General features: G+C 38.1%; 1 protein-coding gene across 2 annotated transcripts in view; it reads right to left on the bottom strand.

The window, feature by feature from the left end:
• Positions 1–7614: 7614 nt before the first annotated feature.
• LOC148025808 (uncharacterized) overlaps positions 7615–17818 on the bottom strand; it is a 52445-nt gene continuing 42241 nt past the window's right edge. For both annotated transcript variants that reach the window (XM_087693050.1, XM_087693049.1), the window contains 2 exons: positions 9512–9534; positions 7615–9428 (listed from right to left, as the gene is read on the bottom strand). In XM_087693050.1, the coding sequence (XP_087549176.1) occupies positions 8887–9428; positions 9512–9534 (565 nt within the window). In that variant the 3' untranslated portion in view covers positions 7615–8886. The remainder of the gene's footprint in view (positions 9429–9511; positions 9535–17818) is intronic.

Raw genomic sequence — 17818 nt, forward strand, 5'->3', positions numbered from 1 at the left:
CCTCGTGCTCCTCAAGATCAGCAATTCTAGCATTACCAATGCTCTACTAGAACATTTAAAAAATTCAACTTTGCAAAAGTTTTAGTTATGAAAGTGATAATATTTGCAATTTTCTTCAAAAAATCCATCCAAATTTTTGAGTTACAAGTGTTTGTACCTATAAGCAAGGATATTTACACATGAAGAGTGGTTCTAATGATCTTTTGAGGCTTCATACACATTAAAAGACTCCTACTACCTATGCAACATGTCATTCTTTACCAACAACATGTACGTTGATCAGTAATAAGGGTGTGTGAGTTTCATGAGGTCTTGCATTCAAGTCCTATGGGTAGCTCAAGCTATTGAGAAATGTGCAACCACACCCACTTTGTGGCCTCTTTGTATGAAATAGCAAGGTGAAGGATCACATTGACAATAAACCTTAGACTAGGTCACTTTGTGCATGCTTGATTAAAACCATGGTAGTTGAAATGCCATGATCTCTTTCCACTTGCTGCCACCTACCAATACCGCTCATTATAAGCCTATAAAAGGCACTTATCTCCACTCATTTTATCCCATCATTCACATTTAGTTGTACTTGCATTATGCTTCAATAATATTAGTTGTTCTCTTTTGTCATTACTTATGGTCCATTATGATTGTCTTCTTGCTCATCAGTGATCCACTACAATGTGCTCCTCAATATTTTAACATGGTATCAAAGCAATTCTTACTCCTAATTAGTCATTAGGTTCACAAATCAAGTCAAATAGGTCATTATAGTTTGAAATTTTGGTTCCCCCTTCTCTCCATGAATCTCTCACCTACCTCCATCACCATCGTCAAGATTAATTGTAGCTTGCAAGACCCCCTTAATTAGTGCCATTGGACATTGACAACTCATTTTCATAATATGTTGGACTAATCTTTTCACAAGGAGGAGTTAGAATCACCAAGATTCAATTGCATTGAGAATGAAAATGGAGGATAAGCATAGGCACCAGTTGGCCATGAGACCACACACAACCAAAGTTGGAAGATATTATAGTCCTTTGTGAAGAGTTATCTCATTTACAAAGCTAGATGACAATTTCATGCATAATTTTCTCCCAACTCTAGGGGAATGGTACTTAGTATTTCAATTGTTTCTATTGGAAATGCAATCCACACTTATTGGACAAAACTAGCTCACTAGTGCAACAATGATTGTTGAGATTGGGCTAGGCAATAGAGGAAGATTTCCATGCTTGGATAGACTGAAACACTAAAGACCATCCACCACCTTAAGGTTTTTGGGGGCTAGATGACTAGTCCAATTTGTGGGAATCTTTTAGTTAAGTATGCATTGGCGTGAACAAAACTAGGATGCTAACCTATCGCAAAGAGGAGGTGTAGTATCCCCTCCCCTACTCTCTAATATGGTAGGCGAACTTGGGTAGTACTATGGTATCAACCAATGTGTGGCATAAGGGAGGATATTAGAAATTAAATCCACAATTGCTAGAGAAAACGAGATCACTTTTAGTGTAGTGGTGATGTGTTCATAAAAGTTTTTAATCCTAGGCCAATAAAAGAAGATTTGCATAATTGGATAGATTGGAGATCCCCCATCACCTTAAGGTTTTGGGAACTAGATACCTAGTCCAATTTGTGAGAATATTTCAACTAAGCATACACTTGCATGAACAATATCGAATGGGTGACCTCGTCCCAAGAAGGGGAGGTGTAGTGCTCCCTACCTAGATTTAATCCATCTAGCAATGACATAGTACCATGCACACTTTGGGAGGTTTATTTCTATAGTTGGTTCAAGGAGGTGAAATGTGCACTTGCCTTTATGGAAAATGGAGGTGTGAATAGTACTAAGATTGGTTACCTCTCAAGAAGGGGATGTGTAGTGCTTTCCACCTAGTTTCTAATAGCTTTGGCATTATCTTAATGCATCCAACAATGAGAAAGCACCATCCACATGTTGGGAGGTTTCCTCCCTATAGTTGGGGGATAGGGAGGTAAAATCTACACTTGCTTCTATGTGGAAGATCGAGGGATTTTTAAAAAAATCATGCTTAGAAGAGTCTAAATGGTATAGATATTTGGTGGGAGTTGTACTTGAAGACATTTTGTGAGGAGTTATGCTTTTCTCAAAGCAAGTGGTTCTAAGCACACACTACTGTGAACGGTACTGAGATGAGTGACCTCTTGGGAGGGGGGATGGAGTACTCCTCATCAACTTTCTAATATCTTGGGCATTAGCTTAATGCATCTAGTAATAATAGAGCACCATTCATAGTTAGGGAGGCTTCTTCCCTATAGTTGGGTCAAGGAGTTGAGATGTGTGCTTGCCTCTATGTGGAAAATGGAGATGTGAATATTGGGATGGGTGATCTCCTAGGAAGTGGAGTTTTAGTGGTCCCCATCCTATTTCTAATAGCTTGAGTTGCATCTAGTGATGAGAGAGTGCAATATATAATTTGGGGGTTTCTTTCCTATAGTTGGATCAAAGAGGTTGAATGTGCGCTAGCCTCTATGTGGGAAATGGATGAACTAAGGAAAAAATTGTGTTCAGAAGAGTCAAAATGGTGTAGCTCTTAGGTGGTTTGAGTGAGTGTTTTTGCACGAGCCTAAAAGATTAAGCAACACCTCAAAAAGGAACCTTGTTGGGACAGCCTTTTTTGTGCCTCTCTCATCAATCAATCATCAATTGGAAAGCCTTTTTAAGACCTTTGTTTGGTCTTTTTGGGACGACATGTTTTCCCCTAAGATCTTTTTCTCTCCTACAATTCATTCATGTGGAGACAATGATTGTGGCACTTATCAAGGTTAGAAGTGGACCTTAAACCATTATTACATTTTGGGACATACATCTATCTTTGAACTATAACAACATGCCCACAAGAATCAAGGTTAGAAGTGGACCTTAAACCATTATTACATTTTAGGACATAAATCTATCTTCAAACTATAACAACATGACCACAAGAGCTTCATGCATTTTGGAACTATAAAATATTTCATACTCTCCTTCCCCTTAGCTATAGCTATAATCTTCTTTGAAGAGGGGAAACACTTTATGCTTTTGGAGACAAAATTGCAATGCACCCTTCAATGATACTTCGCTTTGAGTACTTTTTTTGTCTTTTGGGACATCAAAACATAATGCATGTAACATAATGTGTGCAAAAGATCTTTTATAACTAGGAATGAGAGTGAGATGACCATCACAAACAAAAATTAAAAACATGAGAGTGGCATTCATTATCCTTTCCTTTGGAGCTTTGAGGTTTAATATGTGTTGGAGTACGCAACTTGCCTTTACTTCTTTCCTCGAGCAAGTCATCTATGCTAATCACTTCTCCAAATACACTATTAACATATATTCTATAAAGGTTAGGATTGCTAGTAATGGTTCCATAAGGCTCTTCATCCATAATCCTATTGTGATGACTATGGAAATAACCCTATGATTGGGTTGCTCTATGGTTGTTAATCTTTTGAACATACCTCAAAAGCTCATATTGTTCAAAATGGATTCATTGTCATTTTGTTCAATGTTCATTAGCTTGACTTACAAGATTATATGCATATCGTGATTCGGTGAACCACTTAATAAATAGGTGTTTCAAGGTGAGGAAATGGCATTTTTAATTGTGTTAATGCTCTAAGTCTTTCCCTTCTTACCTAAACACAATCCAAAGGTTGAGCTTTCTTGTCTTATGATGTCAAGTTTTTGCTTCACTAACTTGTTAAATTTCTTGATAAGTTGTAAGAATCTTCTCCAACCATGTAGTTCATAAATATGATTTTATAATCAAGATCCTTATTTGTTCCCTAGTTGTGTTACTTACTTTCTTAGCCTAGTTAAAAACTAGTTTGCTAATCAAACATTGGCTTCTTTGGCATATGTTGCAATGTCAATGTTTTGAGCTCTATGAATCATTGGCTATGGTTTACTTCAAGGTGTGTTCTTAGCTACCACTTCTAAAGTGATCACACTTTTAGCTTAGATAGGTTGAACAGGCTACCATTAGGCACTCCAATTTTGGATGAGACCATGTCTAGATGATTCTGAAATGCTAGTGGGGATTCAAAGATCCTTAATAGGCCTTGTAGTGCTAGGGCCTATGCCTTGTAGCATCGAAAAAATGCAAATTATGGCTCATGTTAGTAGGGGGTGCTTTGAACTTGTCCTACAAAGATGTAATGTCAAGGATTTGTATGATGCTGAGCACATGTTGGATTAGTATACTTTAATGAAGATCAAAAGCGCATTCCTCATTATCTAACCATTAAGGTAAGCTTAAGAGCTAAGCCAATAGCATCAAGGTAAGTTATGGCAGCATCATGAAGGTAGGCTAGATTGTCGAGGATGATTAATCATCAAGCTATAACTCAAAAATATGGGCTTTTGTCTTTTGCTAAGGACATTGTGCACAATGGTTTTTGTGGTCAAGATCTTTTATTGTTGTGCCAAGAGAAGAGAGGATACATGTATGGAGGAGATGGAGCATAAAAATAACAAATGACTTTTGAGAAGCTGTATAAACTTGGAAGACCTTTGCTTTATGGAAGCACAATATGAATTTGGCAATGTGATCTTCTCAACCACTCTAAACCATACACTTCATGATCAAAGCACTCTTCTCCCCTTGGCATAGTCCAACACTTTTGCAATTGTAGTGCTACAATATATTCATTAGCAACATGCAATTATGTGTTGCTCTCATTGTAAAAATAGAAAACTCAAATCTTGCCTTCAAATTAAAGTATTCGAGAAATGTTTAAGGTTCATAGTCATTGAACAAGGCAACATCGAGGTAATACAATATGGTTGTCGAGGAAATGCCATAATCTTCTAGAGCATCATCATGGAAATATAAACAACGTCAAAATGAATCACCACCATTTAAATGGAAATATCCTTTGACATGGGAAATTATACAATTATTTAATAAATGTGGAACATAATCTAACTTGCATGTGTCAAGAATATCACTAGTGTTCTATATTAAAAATGTACCTATTGAAATAAAATATGAGTTTGAGCGCTTTTGACCTATTATGTTTTGTCATTATATTATAAAGTCAAGATCATGTGTAGCTAATTAATATGCTTAATCATAGCTATGATCTAGAGACCAAGCAGACGAACTAGGTATGATAGCAAGGTTAAAGACAATAGGTGTTTGTTGAGATTCATTACCATACCATCAACCATTGGGCTTGAATTGCTTTCTGAGAACTTGCATAAATAGCCAAAGATGAGATAAGCTCAATGTCCATATCTTCATATGTTTCTATAGGGAAAATGCATATCTCCAAATATAGTCATGGAAATTGTCATCATCCACAAAGATTAGCATTTTTTCCCATCATGGAAATCTTTTACCATCAATGAAGGAAATAGATAGCATGAAAAAAACATTGATGATGTTTATGTTGTCATGGAAATATCAAAATATCTAAGAAATATCCATCACAATAAATATCAAACATCATTGAAATTAGAAACAACCTAGTCATTGAGGAAAAAGATGTCAAACATCATATAGCCAAAGTAAGTCCAAGCCTCACAGACAAGCAAGATTATCATAGAGGAATTAACTGGTTTGGGGGGTGGGGGGACATCACTCATAAATATGTAAGCATATCATGTGAGTTCAACAAAATAGATTTTTACTCTCTCTTTTAGACCTCTTCTTACATACTGAAGGGTATCATCTAATGGGGAGATTCATAAGTTGAATAAGAAGTAGGTGTGTGAAGCTGAATAAGAAGCATGTGTGCTTTATTTTATTCATAATAAATTTCCCAAATAAGGGGCTTTCAAATTTGAGCACACATGGTAGTGAGAATTTGTGTATAGTCCCCAATAGAATGAACTAAAAAAGTGACAATCAACCTTGAGAGGACTATTCTATTTTTAAAAAAAGGTGTCATAGAAATGTGGTATTGACTATAGTTTAGTCATAGTCATTGCTCATGCATAATGCCTTGTGATTATGGAAAATATTATAGAGTCACAAAGTAGAGCTTCTCAAAACTTGGAAGAGCAAATTTTCATTTGAAAGCAACCAATTTTCAACTTTTTTTTCCTCTTTGCTAAGTAGAAGCCAATCTTAACTCTCCAAGTAATCCTAAGCAAGAATCAAGCACCCATAATCCCTCTAGCATGCATGAAATCCATTTTGGTTCATCCCAATTTAAGAATGCTCAAGAACACAAGATTCTTGAGTATCTTGAGAGTATGGTTGCAAGCATAAAATATGACTCTTAAAAGTGAATTAATAATGAAGCTTGATCAATACGTACATGCAAGAATCAAGATTGCAGAGTATACTAGTTGCCTACAAGAGATTGAATGGATATTTTGAACTTTTTTCCAATTCTTTTAAGAGATTTGGATGCCTAATCTACATCTTTGTTCCCTAATATTTTCTACTCTAGCTATTCCATGAATCATTTCCTTCTAATTTGGCATTCTTACCCTAGCCAAATAGATTCCATAAGCTATCCCTTCTTGAAAGGACAATAGGTCACCACTCACACCTCTCCAAGAAATGATTGCATCAATCTCGATATGAAAACCAACATGGATGGAATACTCTTATTCTTTCAAGACCTCACTCTCTATTAGTGTATCCACCTCTCACATGGATGGCTCAATTGCATAAGAGTGAAGCTAGCAATGTCTACTTCCTAATCTTCAATAGGGTAAGGAAATAGAGTATCATCAAACAAGTGGTTTCCACTTGTCTTGCCATGAAAACCAAAATGACACATTCTATGAGCTTAGTAGTGGCACATGGACAAAATATGCATATTTTTTCAAGAGCTCACTCTCTCTTGGCACATCCACCTCTCACACAAATGGCTCTATTGCAAGAGTGAACCCAACATCCAAATTCTACAATAAACATTCTCTGCATGATGTACATGCTTTGATTCTGACTCTAAAAAGTAGACTAGTCATATGACCGAAAATATAAATAGAGATGCACTTTAAAGAGACATCAAGGCCTTGAATATCTCAAAAAATTAATATGTTATTTATTTGGCTCATCTTGGTCTCTTCTTACTATTCCCAACTCCCGATTTTCACTTACTATTTTTAACATTGTCTCTTTTGACAACTATTTTTGGCAATCACTAAAATAGATTCGCGACCAACATTAATATTATTCGCCACCAATTAGAGAGTAATTCACAAAGCTCCTTTTCCAACAAGAGCTATGCATCATACACATGCACATGCATGTACACACATGCGTGCGCACGCACACACATGCTCTCTCTATCTCTCAAGCACCAAAATTAGATGTTATCTAGAGTAGCTGTATTAGATTATTATATTGGTAACCTCATTATTTCTTGTGACTTTTAGCTAGGGAGCCAAATGAAGGGAATGATATATTTTATTCTGAAGTTATATGGCAAAATATCTTACAAATGTTCTCTGTACAAATATATGATGCTTTAAAGTGGTTTGGGGGCTTAAATGGAAAAAGCAAAGGGAAATGGAGGACTTTGCAACATAATCAATTTTTTAATTGCAGATTACATGGAATATCCTTAGGTGCCTTAGATAAGTCATCTTTGGGATTTTTTCAAGAGCCAATTGTTATTTACAACTTTGAAAGTTGAAGATGCCTTTTGGGTGACTCCAAATCTTTGAGTTGTTGCAATGGATACAAAAGGATGATGGTGATTGCCAAAGGCCTATGAAAAAGTGAATAATATGTTATATCGAAGTGCAAATAGTTCAATCAACTACGTATTGAGGAAAGTTCCCTTGAAGTTGCTCACTCTAAAGCTAAGGATGATATTATGGAGAAAGTGTGGCAAGAAGTGATGGGAACTCTTAGTAATGAAGTTAAGCTTCACATTCCATGGATGAGTCCATCTCATGAGGTTGTCTTGGAATCTTTCATCGATGTGTTGTTATGAACTAAATGCTCAACCTTCATGGACTTGGAAGACTTTGAAGAGCTATTGTGCCTTGTTTTATCATGATGTGTAGGTATTCTATGGACAAGATCTTTGTGATGCTTATTTGGTTCTCTTAACAATGATGTGCCTTCTAAGATAATTTCCAAGGATGGTGTGCCTTCTAAGATGTCAATCCATACTATATGGTGGATGATGTGCATACTACTTGGGCCATTGTCTCTTTTAATATGCTCTTCTTTCACTTCAGTTGAAGGTTTTGGTCAAGACTGTGTCTTGTTTCATTTGAAGTTGAGAATGCAATTATTGCAAACTCCTTTTGTTGATGGATCTAGGCACTTTTAGACAGGCTGTCTTGTAACTTTTCTTTTCCATTCCAAAGATTGTACAGTCTATTCCTCAGATTCAGATGATGTGGATGCTTGTTTGTATAGTCAACAAACTTTGCTATCTGAATGTGAAGCTTGTTGATGCCATTCAAGAATGTTGGTTGTGTGTTCTTGTAGAAGCTCTGACCATTGTCAAATAATAGAAACAAATCAATCTATGATCTGTTAAAAATGAATGGCATATCCCCAGGGAAATTTTTGTGCACCTAACAGTACTTTACCATCTGCAATACAGCACCTCCAGGTGACCATACCTTTATCAACCTTCCTGTAATCTTAGTGGGATGGAATCTGAAGTCCTTACAACTTGGTCCACCTTTACTATGTGATATCAACTCTCTCTGGAAAGCTTAGCCACTGTTAGAGCAAGACTTCTGATTGCTAAGCTAGCCAGTAAAATTCCATTACATGTACTCATTGCACCCAAAAAGCCTGTCTTCCATAGAAACCAGTAATCAGAGATGATGTATCCACACTGCTTCAATTCAAAGATGTTGGCACTCTTTTCCTCTAAATCCCTTCAGCATTCACAAAACCTCCACTAGATATTGTCATTTCAGTCATTTCTTTAGTTTAGCTCCTCAATGTCAGCATTTGAGCATTCTCCAATCTCACTGTTGTAGGAAATGTTTTGCACAAGCAAAGTAGATTTCTGAATAGACTCTTCCTTTGTGATTTCAGCTGTCTGTGAATGCTGGGAAGAACCTCCAGATGTGCAAGCCTGGAATATCCACGAACTGTGAGATGAAGTTCGCAAAATCATCCTTTCCCAACCATCTTCCCTGAGAATAACTCTGCACGGGTTTTCCAAAGCCTTCAGGACGTCCTGCATTGTTGGACGTCTTGATGGCTTCCCATGAAGGCATGCCTTCGCAACAATAGCAACAGCCCAGACCTCATTTAAAAGGTCTTCATCAACTATAAGAGTAGGGTCCAAAAGTTGAAACAATGGTTCTTTATCATGCACCTCAATCAGAGACAAAGCCCAGTTGACCCACTGATCTATCTCTGGGTGATGCCAATCACTGATCCCTGTCTTCCCAGAGATTATCTCCAACAAAATCTTGCCAAAATTGTACACATCCATTGACTGTAGGACAACTTCAGGACCTGAACAAGTGATTGGATACAATTAAAATTTCATATGTAAAACATCATCCACAAACTTAAGGACATAGGAATAACAACATTACCTGCATCTACTTGGTCCAAGGACCTGCAAAGAAGAACAAAGACTAAGTGACGTCATATAAATAAGTATCAAAGCAATTGTAAGTTCCCCATACAAACGTAATATGCTTAACAATTAGAATATTCACTTACTTCCATGACTAAACATTTCAGGAAAATGGAAAGAACAGACACCAGAGGCTGAAAATGACAATTATTCAGAAATGATACAGCCATAGACTCATAAAAGAGATGGATATAAGTTGAAGACGGGAAACCCACCCTTTCCCCCCAAAGGAATCTATTTCTACTCAACTCTAACCTTAAAAATTAGATGTATGCCTCATCTCCAAAACTACTACTAGATATATCAATGTGACTGTATTCATCAGTTTCTGCACATACGATTTTTGAGAGTGCGCAATGGAAGAGAACCATGAACACACACACACACACACACATGAAGAAAGAAATCTGCACTGACTGAAAAGAATGCTGAATACAAAGGAGAGGACTGATCAGTCCCTAACACAGCCCAAGGCGTCAATGAGGGCACCGGATCAGGCTGAAATGATGACAGTAGCACCAACGGTGATGGAGCTGGTGACAGAGGTGGAGATGGAGGAGACTGCAGCAACCAACAGAGCACATGTCCAAAGGGAAGAAGAAGATCTCACAACTAGTTGGGGGGGCTATAAATAGCATGAACCTCCAAAATCTGGCCGACCAGCATCAGAGCATGCCAAATAATCAGGCTGACTACATTAAATGCAGTCCTTGGCTTGTTACCATGAAATAATTGCCATGTACATCACATGTGCTAAACAACCTTGCACATTTGATTGATAACTTAATCAAATGTTATCAGTAAGATTAAAGCATCTCAAAATTTCACATTCCCATGATACGATCATGGATGAGACTTTATTTCTAAAGAGTTTAACAAATTGTATAGGCAACATGGCATTTGGATGGGTACTATCAAGGAGATTCCAGCAATCAGCGAAGCTAACAATGGCAATTGATGGTCATTAGGAGACCCTAGGAAGTAGGCAAAAATATTTTGCTGCTCTTCTAGAGATGCAAAACTTGCAAAGAACCCTTGTTTGTGGAATTTTTGTATTCTCCAAAGAAGAGAAAAAATGACAAATTTCCAAAAGGTGAGGTAGCTCAAACTCAAGAAGCACCAAATGCTAACGAGTAGAAGCAAATGTTGGCTATGGAGCAAGGACAGCAAATGCATCTAGAAAATGCCAATCTGATGCATGTTGGACAGCAAGGTATGCAACCCAACATGGGGCATCTTGGAGAGATGGCTCCATATTTCATGCAATGGCTAGTTACCAACTATGGGTATGTATGGCCCAAATGCTTATGATATGCAGCAAGCAATGCATGCACTGTATGGTCCAATGTATCCAAGAATGGCTGGTGGTATGCAAGGTATGGTCCGATGTATCCAAGAATGAATGGCTGGTGGTATGCAATGTATGGTCCGATGTATTCAAGAATGGCTGGTGGTATGCATAATTGAATGTATAATCATATTGGCATGGTTCTTGGTGCACAAACGGGCATGTTTGGAAATGCATCTACTAGCCCAATGTGTACGGAACTCATGGACTGAATGTTGGTCATGATGTAAATGCAACTAATGTACCCTTTTTGCAACCACCTATCAATAACAATGTAGCACCCAAAGGAATGGCAAAAAGTTTAATGACGGTGGAAAAGCAATAGATTTGATGTATTTAGTGGTATGCAAGACAAGCTAGAGGCTTTGACCTTTATTCATTAGCAGTTTGATGTAGCATACTCAAGAGGAAACTTCACTAAGTCATCCAAAGTACACAAGGCAGCCACTTTCTTGAAGGGTAATACATTGTAGTGGTGGATATCACTTCTTATACAAGGTAGACCACCATCAACATGGGTACAATTTAAGCAAGTTTTTGCATCTACATGGTTGACGAGTACCTTTGAAGTTAATGTAATGACTACTTGGCCTAAGTTGGATGCTTCTTAGTGCAACTTGAAGCAATACAAGAAGTTTCGGGAGGCATTGTTGCCTGTTACTTCTATTTGTTAGGTTAGGGTTTAGCAACATGCATGCATGCACACACACTCACTGTGAACAAGTAAACAGCAAGAGAGAAGAGAGTATTGGAATGTCACATTCACTACGTGAGAATGATATGAAGGTACAATCCCTAAGATACTAGGTACCACACCCACTAACTAAGGCTCACACGGGGAAAAAACACTTCTCCAACTAGAAGTTAAAAAGAACCCATGGATAAGGAAGCATTCACACCAAAACTTAGGAGGAATACAATAACTGTAACAAACCCCCCTCGAGTAAATGATGTGAATGTATATAGGAAATAGGCAGATCAATCCCCAAATGGTATCAAGTCTGGAGCCTTGCAAAAGGCTTTAAACTTCTCCCTAGAGAGAGCTTCTGTAAACACATCTGCCAAGTTGCCCTATGTAGAAACATAAACCTAGTCAATCTCCCCTACATGGAGTCTCTCTCTGACATAATGATAATGCATCTCAATGTGCTTAGTTCAAGCTCGGAAAACTAGATTCCTCGCAATGTCAGTATAGATAGGAGTGGGTGAGTGTTGCCCCATACTAAGATCGAACGAAAGGCATCTAAGCCATACACAGTCCAATATAGCCATAGATGATACCCTATATTCAGCTTCATAGCTAGATGTGGTAACTGTAGAATGCTTCTTGCTCAGCCAAGAAATACGAGTCACCAAGCATGAAACAATTACCACTAATGGACACCCACATGTCAAAACAACCAGCCCAATGTGTAGTACTAGGGTTGTGCACACAGTGCGCCAACTAAGCCCCAAACTAAATGTCCAGCCGTATATTACACAAATACAATAGACAGCCAACAGCCTGGTGATAAAGAGAAGCATCAAATGGATCTCTTGCATATGGAAGTGTAAACTTGTGGCCTACATCAACTTAAGTAGAGATAAGCTTGCAATCTCGCATTTAAAAATGCTCAAGAAGCTACTCAATATACTTTGATTGTTGCAAAATAATGCCCCCCTCAACTGTAATAAGGTGTATGCCAAGATAGTAGTATAAGTGGCCAAGATTTGTCACATCAAAAGCATGGTGCAATTCGACTATTAAAGCCAACATCTATGTCTTATGGAATCCTGAAACCAACCTTCTCCGATAGGTTGGTAATTCTTAATCAAGCACTTAATTACAACAATCAATAAATAAATATAAACTAAAGTACACACTTTGCCTTCATAATCTTGGACAATAGACACCCTATTGGCCCCAAAACTCGTGCCCCTTTCAATATTTCTCTAACTTTATTGACTAATGGATTGGGTACAAGCTAAGATTCCTTGATCTCTTTGGCTGATCCAAAAGACCCTTGCTGTAAATGTAATCAACACACAAATTGGGCAAATTGCCCCTTAAATTTCACCTAGGACTTGCTCTAATTGGATCCCAAACGGCTAAATGCTGCCTAAATTCACATTGATAGATTGGCATTTGAAAGCCCTATTAATACCACAAACTGCAAGTGCTGATTTCAGTTCTCTAATGGCATAGGTCACAAGGTGGTTGCTAAACCCTAATTTTTGCATAAATTTGGGGTTTACGGCAGAATTCCATCTGTTGTCCACCAAATCTAGCTAAGATCTGCTAAATGGATGCAATAAGTTGAGATCTTCTCAAAAGGTGAGAGAATGCTAGAGAGAGAGAAAATTCAAAGATTCTTCGTGGATAAATGGCTGAAATTGATTTCCATCTGCTCTGATCAGCCCAAATTGTTGTCACCTACTGTCAAGAAGTGCCCAATTGTTGTCGCTTGCATTAAATACTCTGGTCAGCCCAGATTATTGTCACCTACTGTCAAGGAACTGCCCAGTTGTTGTTGCTTGCATTAAATGTTGCCATTTGCATCAAAAGACATTGTAAATGTTGTTGCCTACATCACTAGGGTCTCTTGCAATAGTTGGTGGCATTCTAAATGTCTCCTTTTCATAAAATTCTAATCAATAGCCTCTTCTCTATTTCCCTTAGACTCGAAACTCACTTAATGGTTGAAACTAAGCCCAAAAAACGTCTTCTCAGTTTGCATGCATATTTTTGCCAAGTGCAGCCTTTTCAACACAATTTTCAGCATTATCCAACCATTAAATCAATTTTCAAAATTCAATAACTCTAAAAAGTTATTTTACTCCTAACCCTACCCAAAATTAAATATGCCCATCCATACTTAAATTGGCTAGGCCATTTGCAACCTAGGGTGGTCCCCAACCTTTGTTGAATCATAGACTAGTCCCTAGTATCACTACTAACACTTATTAGCCAAACAACTGTCCTAGGGTCCAAACTGGTGCCAATTAACCACCAAAGCCCAACTAACATAACTTATTACAACTTTTGCCTTTGACACCCACTACATCCTTGGGATCCTTGGCCTCTTATCATAAAATAACTGCCATGTACATCACATGTGCCAAACAACCTTGCACATCTGATTAGTAACTTAATCAAATGTTATCAACAAGATTAAAGCATCTCATAAAATAACTGCCATGTATATCATATGTTCCAAACAACCTTGCACATCTAATTAGTAACTTAATCAAATGTTATCAACAAGATTAAAGCATCTCAAAATTTCACATCCCCATGACAAACCTCCCCTTTGAAATCTCGACAATCGTCATCGATTGTACTACATTTTGCTAAAGGAAAAGCATACTACATTGGAATTTTCATAAGGCATTATAGTCACAACATTGGCCATTGCTCTCTAACCATGCCATATACCCCAAACCCACTGAAAACTTCCAACAAGCTTAAACATTAAATAAAACTAAGAAACAGCCCAAAACTTTTGCTAGAAACCCATTGGATGCATCTGCTTATAGCAAAGGTAGTAACTAAAAATTTACTCCTTAATTGAAGGAAATTTTTCCACCATCCAAGTATACATGTTATGCACTATCTAAAAGTGAAGAGGTAGTGTGAGTTTACTTTAGTATCATCCCTCAAGTTCAATAGCATCTTTGAATAAATCCTTAAAAATATAAAATGGATAAAGCAAAATCTAAAGTACTAAGTAATGATCAAAAGACCTTGGATCCTCCCATGATCAACCCTTTACTTAGTTTTCAAACACCTTTCCTTAAGGGAATCTAAGTCATGCCAAGTCATACTCTATGTTTGAAAAGATCTCTTTCCAATATATATTTTCTTTTGTTTCTCAACAACTGATCTAATTATCAACAATAGAAAAGTATTAATTCAACATAAACCATGGTTGTAACTATCAATGGCATTCACTAGCGTACTATTGTACATGGAGCTAGCTGATAATCATTGAAATCTTAGCATAAACTAATCACTTTTTGATCTGAGAACTGATCACAAATTATTGCGAATGTGACTTCAAACTTATCACAAATCAATTGCAAAAACTGATGTAAAACTAATCCCAATAGTGACCATAAATGGTTGTCAAAATTGATTAAAACCTATGCTGAAACTGATCTGAATTTTGTCTCAAAATTGAGGAAAAAACCATAGCAACATGGAACAAGAAACAAGAATGGTGAATGAGAATGGGAAATACCACGATTTGCCATACCATGTGCCTACATAGTCACATGGAATAGGCATGGAACTGGGAATAGGGACAGGCAACGGAGACAAGGAACCCAAAACTGGCCATTCCATGTTGCTATTGCAAAAACTCATGGCAAACTAATCATAAACTGATGCAAAAGTATAATTTCAATGCTCGTATGAAACTCATACTCAACTGCATATATCTCACAGTGACTAGTACACTTAGTAGTGATCCCATGGCAAACATGCTATCAACAGAATACCTTGGATGCATGCTAAATGAAGGAATCGATTAGGCACGGAGATCGAGGCAGACAATCATTACGCGCAGTGAGAGAGACAGGGAGAGTGCGAGAGAGCAGAGTATAGAGTGAACACATTTTTGGTACAATGAGGAGTGTACGACTTTAGGTTTTAGATAGATATATATATGAAAGTACAATGTGCTAAGGGTGTGTTTACACCCGTGCACATATAAAAGGCACAATGGTCCTTTATTCTCAACAACCTCCCACCTAAAGGCAATGTGCCTTAAGAGGAGAAAAGAATCAGCTAAGTCTAAGTATATACAAAGCTGAAATAAATATATCTATCCAACTCCCATCATCTGTCGGCAATGAGCAAACCGCTCTACTGAAAGACCCTTCGTGAGAAGGTCTGCAAGATTATCATCTGTATGCACTTTGAAAAGCTCAATGCTCTTGCTGTCAAGTACATCTCTAATGAAGTGATATTTCACCTGTATGTACTTTGTCTTTGCATGAAAGACAGGATTCCATGCTAGCATGATAGTACTCTAACTATCACAATGGAGAACAGGTAACTCTGTGATGCCAAGCTCTCCCACCAAACGTGAAAGCCATAAAGCCTCCTTGCATGCCTCAGTGGCAGCTACATACTCTGCGTCTGTAGTAGACAATGCAACACACTTTTGTAGCATGGAGATCCAAGAGACCACTCCTCCTGTGAAAGTAAACACATACCCAGAAGTGGACTTCCTGCAGTCCACATGACCAGCATAGTCTGCATCCGTAAAGCCAACAACAGATGCCTTCTGCTTTCCAAAGCAGATGCACAACTCCTTTGTGCCTTTGAGGTATCTCATAATACCTTTCACTGCATCCCAATGCTTCTTGCCAGGGTTTGCCATGTATCTACTAACCACTCCCACTGCAAAAGCAATGTCAGGACGTGTAGCAACCATAGCATACATCAAACTGCCAACAGCTAAAGCATATGGTATCTTGGCCATTTCAGCCTTCTCATCATCAGATGTAGGGCTGTCCTCTGCATTGAGTTTCACATATGGAGGCAATGTAACCCCAATTGTTTTCCCTCCCTTTCATATTGAAACATTGCAAAACTTTGGAGATATACTCCTGCTGAGATAGATAGAGTAAGCCTTAAGATCTATCTCTGAGTATTCGCATGCCAAGAATGTGATTTGCATCACCCAGATCCTTCATGTCAAAGCTGCCATGAAGACTTTGCTTCAATGAATCCAAGGCATGAGTATCCCTGCCAGCAATCAGCATGTTATCAACATACAAAACCAAGATAATCAGGCTGCCATCTGTTGACTTCTTGGTATACAGGCAGTGATCCACTTAACTTCTATGAAAGCCTTGGGACTGCATGAATGTATCAAACTTATGATACCATTCTCTTGGTACTTGTTTCAGCCCATACAAACTCCTTTTGAGCTTACAGACCATTTGTTCTTTCCCTTATTCAACAAACCCTTCAGGCTGCTGCATATATATGTCTTCATGCAGATCACCATGTAAAAACACAGTCTTTACATCCATCTGTATGAGCTCCGTATCCTCAACTGCAACCAAGCCCAAAATGGTTCTCAATGTAGTCATCTTGACTACAGAAGAGAAAGTCTCATCAAAATCAATTCCATGCTCCTGCTTTGTAACGTGTCCACCTGTTCTCTTCAGGACACGTCTTAGTAGTCCATCGGAAAGGACATCTAGAAAGCTCCGTCCGGCACTCCCATGGAATGTCACGGGGTTTGCGATCTAGAACTTTCCGCGTTTGCCACGTAGCAGAAGTATTCTGGCAATTCCCACTTAGGACCGACCTGAATCAGGGTTTTTTCCAATGGTCATTTCCTAAACGGCAACTAGCATCGAACCTCGAGCGAACTACTTTACGCATAAATGCCAGGGCCGAAGCAAATTCACACTGCACTTGGTTCAAGGAGAATGGGAAACGAGAGGGATGCAAAGCTCAACCTCTTTGCCATAAGGCATAGTCCCATTCCGTTCCCCTAAAACAGCGTAAATCGGGATTGTTATAACTTAGACTCTAGGTCAGCGCCCTTGTTGTTCGTGTCCTTTGAAACGATCTTATTGCTCTTATTTATGATTAAGAAAAGTTCCCGGCCAACCGAGACCACCCATCTGTAGAACGGACCCATGGCCACATCCACCGCACTTTTCTCAGTTGTTTTAGTTGTCTAATTACCTACCACATTTAATTGGACATGTATCAAACAGCTTCGTTAATTAGTCCGTTAGACACCGGTTCCTTCGCGTAATCATAGCACTTGACATAGAAAAGCAGTGTCAAAACAAGTTCCTTTGTAACAGGTTATCATATTTATCATTGGAATACATTTATAGGTCCAACCCGTAGGCTTAATCAAAAATCCCTCCGAAGGCTATCCAGCAATCCACAGGGATCACTAA

The sequence above is a fragment of the Lygodium microphyllum genome, chromosome 14 (assembly GCF_053477565.2).
Source record: "Lygodium microphyllum isolate KBCC chromosome 14, Lygodium_microphyllum_v1.1.10, whole genome shotgun sequence".
Classification (NCBI taxonomy): domain Eukaryota; kingdom Viridiplantae; phylum Streptophyta; class Polypodiopsida; order Schizaeales; family Lygodiaceae; genus Lygodium; species Lygodium microphyllum.